Here is a 9,726-nt window from a genome sequence, read left to right on the forward strand (position 1 = left end):
TCGCCTCTTGTCTTATTGCGAAAGCACTTCGATCTATACACAATCGCACGTAACGCGTCGTCTGCCCTGGCATCACTGCGTGCCCTCTAACTCTATTTCTCCATGAGTTGGTACGGCTAACGTCCCCTCCGACTGTGTCCTCCTCTTACTTCTTATGTCCATTGCTGCATTTTGCTTTCCTCACTCACATCCACTCACCTCTCTCGTGCAAACATTTGCTCTATCCGCGATGAGAGACTAATTGTTTCGTGTTCTCTTTGTATGTGTACATAAGTAACAAAAGGGCCATCAAAACGAAAATTTTGATTCAATTGCCACTACAATTCTACCAAATTTCAAGCAGTTGATACTCAGCAAAAATGCATGATTATTTATGTTTCTTAAATGCTATTTCGACCTTAATGTTATATCCGCTTAAAGGCGTATATCAAGAGGGGGTAATTGGAACCGTGTATATGCAAGATGATGCTACTCCGTTTCCTCAGTTTGACAAAAATTTAACTGAAACATATCAATAGCCCACCTGGTGACATGCAAGGCTGTTTGCTTGTAATCACTTGTTTTGTAGGTAACTAGTTATTTATTCTGTCACTTACTAAAATCTAAAATACTATTAAGCGAATTGTACTATCTAATAATGTTTAAATGATAAGTTGAAAACTGAGAAATGGAAAGTGAGGTTTTAAGTGGTACGAGATATTCAAGGGAACAAGGAGCATATTAAATGTCAACTAGCTACTCATAAGGTATGCATCCCTTTCTATCAACACGCTGTGGAACATTGGGCACATAAGCATCAGTCGTAGAGGGTGCATTGGACGCCAATGCTAAGGAAAAGTTTGCCTTAAAGCCATTGAAATACCATCATATGATTTCCAATGAAAGAAATGGTGGAGAGCGGACTGGCACTTAATGTGCAGAAGAGCCTGCTGAGGAAGTGGGAGGGTGGAGAGAAAAAGGAGGTAGGATGGAAGTCTCGTGCCATACTCCACCCTACTTTTGATTCCACGTATTTGGCATGATACTGAACATCCAGCAAGACAGAAAATTTGAGACAGTTTACAATTGTTTTTATTTGTCCAGATTTAATGTGATTCGGTGATTGAGACTGAGTTACAGATTTTTTGAGAAATGTAATATACTCATATTTATTTCCTTAACTCCTAGAAGCCCACAAGTGACTCTTCTCACATAAAAGTTTTGAAGTTGGAATTCCAGTTAGAAGATTCCTAAAAAATTATCCAGCACTGGTGATGGTATCCAATTATAGAACGCGGTTATTGGTCTGATTTCGCACAAAATCACCGCGACTACGTACACGGCAAAACTCGTGGTTCACCTCACGGTCTGATGCGTGTTTTTAAACTCCCGCCGACATGAAGCAAGGAAGTAGGCAAACATATCTTAGTTGTCTTTTGATGGTAATTGTCAAATATTATTTAAAAAGGAAACATTAAGGGTTATAGTATGAGGCATGAAACTTGGAGCAAAGGCGTCGGACCATCCTTGACGTGCGACTCAAAGTAAGTGGTAATGTCACTGGATCTCAAACTGCGCAAACTCATCCTAGAATTTTAAAAAAAATGTTGTTTGAATTAATTGCAGAGATTTAAGCAAGTCGTGTGTAATAATATTATCCCAACTTTCTGAAAGTGGTATGGAGCTTAGTCCAATCTGCCTTAAAGTCTAGCATTCCGGCAATGCCACCTTTCATGAATTAGGCAATGAAATGAAAGAAATGAGATGTGAAAAATTTGAGCATATTTAGGGACCATAATTAGGTTGACGTTAAATAGAATAACGATTTAGTCCACTGTTGAATAATTTTATTGAGCCCCATTGTTGTTAAGGGCCGAACGGTGCCTCAGCAACAGAGCCACTGACAACCTCAAATTAATTGATAGCAATTTCGAAGAACAAATTGTTCAAGGGCCATTCTGATGCATGAAACACCTATTCTTTAAGGTGATGTCATTTACAAAGATAGAACCAAAGAGGTATTGCATTCTTTCCCCTTTTTAAGTGACAGTAGTAAATGAAAGGAGATATTACAAGTTTGTAAAGCTTCATTTGATGAATCATTTTACCGTTTAAAAGAGAATAATAAGCTTAGTGGAGGACTGCTACACGTGCAATAATATTTGAAAACTAGGACTGGAACACAAAGTGGGGCAAAATTCTGCATACAGTCGAAAATTAAATCAACTTTCAGAACAAGTGATTAGTCATGCATCTTCAAAGCAAGGATATTTAAATTTGAGAACCTACAACAGGAAGATAATTGCAACACCGCAATGGAAGCCAAAACTGGATATTACAAATCCATCGATATTTCTGTCAACGCCAGAATGCTCCGTGATCACTGCAAGAGAAGCAAATTTTGACCTGGGTCCCTATAGACAAAACAATAAATATTGGAGCACAGCACAATCGCATATCTATGTAAAATGACTGGAGCGCAGTTTGTTAGGCTAAAAAGGACGATGACATCGATAACCAGACTCGCTATCTCTGTGGAATGAAAGGGTTCTTATACAGTATTACAAATTATGATTAATTAATTCAAGCAATATACCTTTGAATCACTGAAAAGTTTGTCCTCCTATCATACATAATAATAAAAAAGGTGAAGAGATTCATCTTAGGCCTGAATTAGCTGTCTCTTCCTGCCTGTGAACTGTATTATGCTCTAAAGTTCATCAAAGTTGTGATAGAATCGTGTACTACTGAGATGACTTAATTAAGCCTACCGTTCATTTTAAAAGGAATTTTGACATTGTCTCTTTATTAATAATAAACGAAGCAACTAGGAGGAATGCATGCACATATGTGTTCATATATATATATATATATATCAGTTGAGATACTATTTGTTAATGGCGCATCACTAAGTCTAAATGGTGGCAGGTTTGAAAGGAGGATCTGTCCAACCAGAAGAGTGCGGATCATTTGTGAAATCAGATCGCACGTATTGGCGGCAAGACCGGAGAGCAGGTTGGCTGTCTGGTCATTACACACCCCTCAAGGTGCACTCTTCCAACAAGACAGGCGGCACGCTCTAAGACGTGTATCTATACCTCCTCTCTTCTTCCCCTGTCCTTGCTCCCAGCGCTTAAGCTGTGCATGAAATCCGTTATTTACGGCTCTCTAGTACACATCGCGTACCCTATTCCCAATGCCCCGCCAAAGCTGCGCTCTCATATCAATTGAACAAGGACAGCGGCAGCACCAGTACCTTTTGTTCCCGTCTGTGTGAACGAATGTGTATGTGCATATTGACCCGTGTGTGTGTGTGTGTGTGTGTATGTGTTTGGGGCAAATTTAAGCCTCACAAATGCACTATCGCTGGCACAGACGAGCAACCGCTAACAGCTGTGATCAGATCTCACGGTGAGGGAGAGGGAGGGCGAGAGGCCAGCAGCAGAACAACTGTTCGTGCTGGCGGCAGCGGTGTCACAAGTTTCAAAAGAGTCCCAGAATGACCACTACTACCTCAGTGAGTGGCCAAAGCAAAAAAAGAGCGAGAAAAGTTGTGGCAAGGAAAAATACTAACAAATTATGAACCACACCAGTTCGTGCGCTCACAAATTCACGTTTCTCACCCGTTCATTCCCCGCGCCAACATCCGGTCCACCAAACAAATAATAAGTGCTAATTTATAACCGTGTGAGGAAAACGTGCTATCGATGTTTTTCATTCCACCTAATGCCACCGGGTAAGAACTTCTAAACAAGCCATTTTTTAACAATGAATGCAACTTATAGCACTTATAATGGATTGCCGCAAAAAGTAAAAATAATGATAATTTACAAATAAAGACCTGGAAGCGTTTTTTGAAAATCTTCGCCATTTACTTACCCTTCTTGAGTAGAGCCAATATGAGGGAGCTTGATTGCAAATTGTCGTTAAGTATTTTTCCATTTCTGCTCAACGCAACATAAGCAAAGTGTATTGTAAACATTCTGAATGAACGAAGAGTTTTTTTGCTAAAACAAAACAAGCAAAGCCAAAGAACAAGCCCGTTTTGCATTCTCGACTGCTGTAGTGAATGTAGGCAGCTCAGGATTTAACAGACGTTTCGGCATAGCAGTCATCACGCACTCAAACTTGACTGTTGTCAACCCTACTTCAATACAGAAGTAGCGAACGTGCCACTGCATTATTAATGTACCTCTTACGTATCGTGGGCCGTAGTCTGTTTGATAATACAAATGAAAATACAGTTGTATCTGTACTGAATCTGACTTTTTCCCGCAATCCTTAACAATAACTGATTGGTATAACGTCAAGATGATCGGAAAAAAGTTTGCCTTCAAAATGATCTACACAATTTGGCACCCCCTGCTCCAACAGGGTTTGCCAATGTTACCATCAGATTGGACGCAAAATCGTTTTTTAGGTCGGAGTTATACTTACTCCAGGTGAGGGGCTTTACGAACAGTACGACGCAAATTGGCGTACCAGCCGGTCCCAGGCGGTGAACAGCACTTTGTCGCCTGTAACGCCTCTAGCGAACGCCAAAAATTCAAAGAGGGAGCAACAGAGGTCCGTGGGAGAGAACAAACACTTAGCGCTTGATTTATTATCCCTCTGCTTGTGCAAAGGGCGATCGGTATAGCCTGCCGACCGGCCACCCTGTCTATTTTCCACTCAGAGGACTGAAAACGGTGGGAACTCTCTGACACGCAGACTGTTTCTCTATATTGTAGTCCGTCTTCAATAACAATAGCATATATGTGCCCCCACTTGCTAGTAAAGAAAGTAGGAAAGAACCACTCTCACTCATCACACAAGCAAGGTATGGGTTATAGCTTAAAAATAGAGACTTTCTTCTGGCCCAAAGTTGCAAAAAGCAACCATGACACAAGAATTGCTACCATTTGAAACACCATTTTTCGGATTTATGCATAACGTTTTGGTTCCCGGACAAAAAACAACAATAATTAGGTATGAAACTCTCAAAGTCAAGATCCAATACACATCATGCAAATTCTTGTTAAGGGTAGTCCCATCTATCTAGTTTTTAGAGTGAGTTTGTAAGTGCACCAACCCGTACCTAATTTCAGTGAACCACCCAGCACCACATCTCATTCCCATTTTAAACAAAGTCATTACCAACTTTTATAAACTTGTAGTTAGGCGACCTATAATATTGAGGTTACTGCGAGTTACGCCGCTACCTTTCCAATGCAATTTTCTCCTGTGTGAGTCAATGACTTAAGGAAAAGGGATGATCTAGAGAAGGGGTTAGAGTTGGTCACCAAACTGTTCTCACTAATGTGAATCTCAATAATTAGCAGTGGGGAATTTTCGGAGCAAATAGCTGCCAAAATATATACTGAGCTTTTCAAACAAAGGGCATGCGTCTGTGCGATGTCTGTAGACAAGTTCAGTTTTGGTTACAGGTCTTTGCTCGATTTGGAGAATGCTTAGAATAATCTTTGCGTCATGCTATGAAAAAGCCACACCAAAATACTAACAAGACAGGAGAGCATTTCCACCACCATCAGAGACGGCAAATGTATTTGAGTTTAAATGTAGCTATTTTGGCGGGATATATTACCGTAAATAGTGCGAGAAATCAGATCATATTGATTTACCAGTGTCTTACAGTTAGATAGGCACCAGTCTACACAGTTCCGAAACATTTTTGAAATACATGGGTTTAAAAATACTTAGTGGTTAGGAATTCATTGCATTGCAATTTTTAAAAAAGTGCGGACGCTAACAGTAAGGGACTTAATACCCGCAGCAGCACTAAGAACGCAAACCTCGCATAATACGCTCACTTGGTGTTATTAGGTTATAACAGGAAGTTAAACACTATTTCGTAACTCGAAGAATGCATGATGATACATAGGTGATAAATTACGCACTCTGTAATAAAGGTAAGTAAAATGAGCTACAATTGATGACTCACACAGCAAATTGACAGCTCTGTCTGGGAAGGATCGACAACACAACAAAGTCACTAAATACAAAAATTGTACTTAATGGCAAGCTTGATTCTAACTGGTGTAGCGAATTCCTTATGATAGTATGAAAGATTTCGTGATCTAGCTTGCATGTATATATATTTAAATTGAAATCAGAGCTAATAAAGGGATTTATGTAAGTACTTTCCCTTCCTAATCCTCCATGAAGAGTCCCAGAGCTCGCTTTTCATTGGTCTACTATAGATGTCATTGCCTTTGCGTTTCACACTAGAAACCTGATTTCTCACTGTAAGAGGGGTCTTTCGTTTTCATTTTCCATGGATCAGCCTCGATCGGTATTCCCAACTAATCATAATGATTCAGTTTAGTCTACTGGATATGACGTTATGAAGGAACCTCGAGGGTTTGTGAGAATTCTGCAGCTGGTTTGACATATATTTTGATGTATTCATGGTATAGCTTTTCGCCATTTTTGCATTTGCATCTACAATCAGCTTCTATGGACACATACAGATATGTATTGGGCACCCTTGTAATTCTTCAGCGGTAGTTTTGACGTTCCCTTACCCATTTGCGTGAGTTTATATTGCGACGCTTATTTATACCTAGACTGTCTTCTCTGAAAATACCCGATTCCATTCGTCCACTTGATTTCCCGCTCTATGGGGACTTCTCATCTGGCGCGCAGTTTTTTGTATTTGTCGGAGTTATAACAGCTCTATATTGTGTTGGAGCTCTAGTCCTATACACTGTCTTCGTTGACAAATACGAGTCGAATGTGTTTTTTAGAAAAGTGGTAGGCCTGCTTCTGCCATTTTACCCTGTAGGACTTCGGATTGAGCACTTTTATCGTTCTCTTGTGGTTCATTGCTTCCACAATTTGGGCGAGGAACGTTGACCAGCTAAAGCGTTACACGTCTGAGGGAGTTATCAAAAGGGAGCTATGCCAACACAAAGATTGCGAAATAGAAGCTCCACAAGGATATGCCGGATTAAGCATATCCTTGGTATGTCTTAAGACATTAGATTTGACTGCATATAAAGTGCTCACGTTAGCTCAAGTAAAGTCTGCAGATTTTACAATATTATTGGTCTTGAAGCACGGATTTTTATGCAGAATGTTTAGTCCCATCTTTTACGCTCATTTTTAAGGTGTGCAGCCAAAGACATTTTTCAAAGCAGCTATTATTTGGTTGTACTCCAATTGACTTGTGCATGCATTAGCTCTATTCGTCTCATAGATAACTTTGACATTTACTAATATTGTCTCTATCGTTGTTCAAAGTAAAAGCCTTTTTTTTGTGAAACTCAACACGAATCAATTAGTCCAAGTACACTTTACTAATAGAACGAATATTTATCTTCCCACTCTCTTAATGAGCTCCGGCCTCTATATTAAGGTATTTGGTTTCTCCAATGTTGCACTCTGGGCCGCGTCACTTTGGTTCCTGTGGAAGGAGACCCCCTGGTTTCGCCGTGAGAGCGATCCTTTGCGACATGATCCCGTCTTACCCGAAGTTGACGGCGCTCCTCTGTAGGCGAATGCTGGGCAGCACATACATTCCTTGATTTGACCAGATTTTTCCTGTCTCGTGGATTCGTTATACTCCTTTTCCTTATTTACGCACATGGCCGTTTTGCAGTTGTGGTTTTTCTAGTGCTTATGAGGTACGGTTAAATTATATCCTTTCAAAAGTGCGATATTTATGCAAAATTGTATATAAGAGCTCAGATGCGATTTAATTTCTTTGTCCCCTTAGTCTTTAGGGTTGGAGTTAGGAACACAGTCCAGCATTTCACCTCCGTGGATGCTCATTTGAATCAGTGTTATCATTTCTACAGACAGTGCTTACGCCAAAGGCAATTATGATAGGACCTTCGGTTTTTAGTCCGCCTTCTAGTAATCTTTCGTTCACTATTGAATAGTTTGAATTTTACTGATAGCGTGTAAGACATTCCCATTACGGGCGTCAAGTAATCTGTCTACCGTATTTGGATTTTTACGAGCCGAGATCTCAAGCATCAGATTGCGTCATACTCACTCATTGCAACGTCTCGTGACTTTTGGCGGTTTAAGTGGTTGGTGGAGCTGCTGCTTTGCTCAAAGATGGTAATTTTGCCGCAGCGTAACGGATAAATCTGTGCAAAACGGGCTTAAGTGCGGCGATCGGATACAAAAGCTAAAGTTGTTGTCCGCGCGTTCGTAGGAACATTTGCACAGGTGTTTTAAGATAATGACGAGATCGTTTGCCATCTCGGTCGCTCAGGTGGGTAGGTAAGTCATCCGCGTTGCAATATTTGAAGACTTAAATCCTTTAATCCCACTAGGAAGTAGTTAGACAATCATCTTGACCACGGGTAACAACATAGCTGAGCGGCTTTATGGTTTTGCTCTGTGTTAGTGAAGTTGGGTGTTGTTTCGAATTCTCCCCCACCGAATTATGTCCATAGAACTAGCAATCTACTCAAAATGACATATAATACGGGTGATTCCCAATTGTCTGGGCAATTTTCGGATGAATTTGTTGGTCAAGGGTCATTCCTACGCATGTTGACGGGACCTGCAATTCGACAAGTAAATGGAATTTCAAGCATTTAACGATTTTCCGCCCAAAAAACGTTACTGATAGTTGATTCTCGGATATAGTCTGTTAGTAATTATTCGTTTCAGTCACTTGTTTAGACCTCGTACACAATAAGATAGTGCTGTCCCATGGAGCACATAACAGATGTTTTCTTGGGGTGCTAACAAACCCTATTGTCTACGTACGTGGGTGGGTAACTGCTTTCCCAATTTACCCAGCACCCAAGCTGCTGACTCACGAAATCCGTTAGTTTTTTTTTTTGTTTAGTGGCCCTTAATGTGTGTGTATTGTATGCGATATTTTAACTACCTGAAGGGGTGAAAGAAAAGTACCACGTAAAAGAATATGCTTAGTGGTTGTATGCTGTGGTACAGGTTGCGCATAATACGCTTTCATATACCTCTGAAATTATTAATCTATAGGTTCATAACTCAGGTAAAAGTTGTACTATGAAGAAAAAAATTAGTTATTTACCGGCTTTCGAACACTCAGGGGAAGTTGTATTTTCAAGAAATTGCGGTAAATAAGTGCATCGGGGCGGCTTATGTAAAAAATCAAGATCCAAACCAGTGCAGTGTGCCATATTTCATGGGCGGTGTGGCCGTGAATTATGGCTGTTGTGTAGATCAGGGTCGTTACATTTATTGTAACGAAGATACCTAATGAATTATCACCTAGCATTATTTGCCTGCTATTTGTTAATCCCATTCAAGATTATTTATGCCTAAAGCCAAGATGTAAAATTCAGACGTTGGGTCATTACATGAAGTATGCAGCGTGTGGCGGATTCCAGGGAGCACTCTGTCAGTTTGCAAGCCCAATCGAAAGTCAAGTTAATCGGTTGAAGTTATTTGCGTAGTACTCCGCCTTTCATGTTAGCTTCGAAGCTTAGGCGGTGGTGGGTTGGCTGCGCGCCTTCAGCGGTACACAAAATAAAAATTGGTTTTATTGAGCTCTGATGGGTGCCGCATAAGAAAGTAGATTCAATTGAAATACATAGGCTTTACCACCTTTGGGGTATTCTGAGGCCGTTCCTTACCTGTCGCCGTCTCAGGCATCATCGTACTGGTCACGCCCTTTTGCATTCGTTGCATATAGTCGTTAGGGTAATTATCTTCCTTGCATTATAGTATGCAAAAATCAGTAACTATCGCTTTCGAAATGTAGCGTCACTTTGACCATTGATAGAGCACCGACAAATCTGC

The 9,726-nt window shown here is 40.5% G+C and overlaps 1 protein-coding gene across 1 annotated transcript; it reads left to right on the forward strand. All coding sequences in view use genetic code 11, as the record gives it.

The window, feature by feature from the left end:
- Positions 1-6,322: 6,322 nt before the first annotated feature.
- EGR_01367 (Synaptophysin) lies at positions 6,323-7,474 on the forward strand (the record flags this gene model as incomplete). Its single annotated transcript, XM_024490616.1, has 5 exons — positions 6,323-6,361; positions 6,396-6,511; positions 6,546-6,732; positions 6,764-6,943; positions 7,337-7,474. The coding sequence occupies 5 exons, from the start codon at positions 6,323-6,325 to the stop codon at positions 7,472-7,474; spliced, it is 660 nt and encodes a 219-aa protein (XP_024354940.1).
- Between the last annotated feature and the right edge of the window lie 2,252 nt (positions 7,475-9,726).

The sequence above is a fragment of the Echinococcus granulosus genome (assembly GCF_000524195.1).
Source record: "Echinococcus granulosus chromosome Unknown EG_S00005, whole genome shotgun sequence".
Classification (NCBI taxonomy): domain Eukaryota; kingdom Metazoa; phylum Platyhelminthes; class Cestoda; order Cyclophyllidea; family Taeniidae; genus Echinococcus; species Echinococcus granulosus.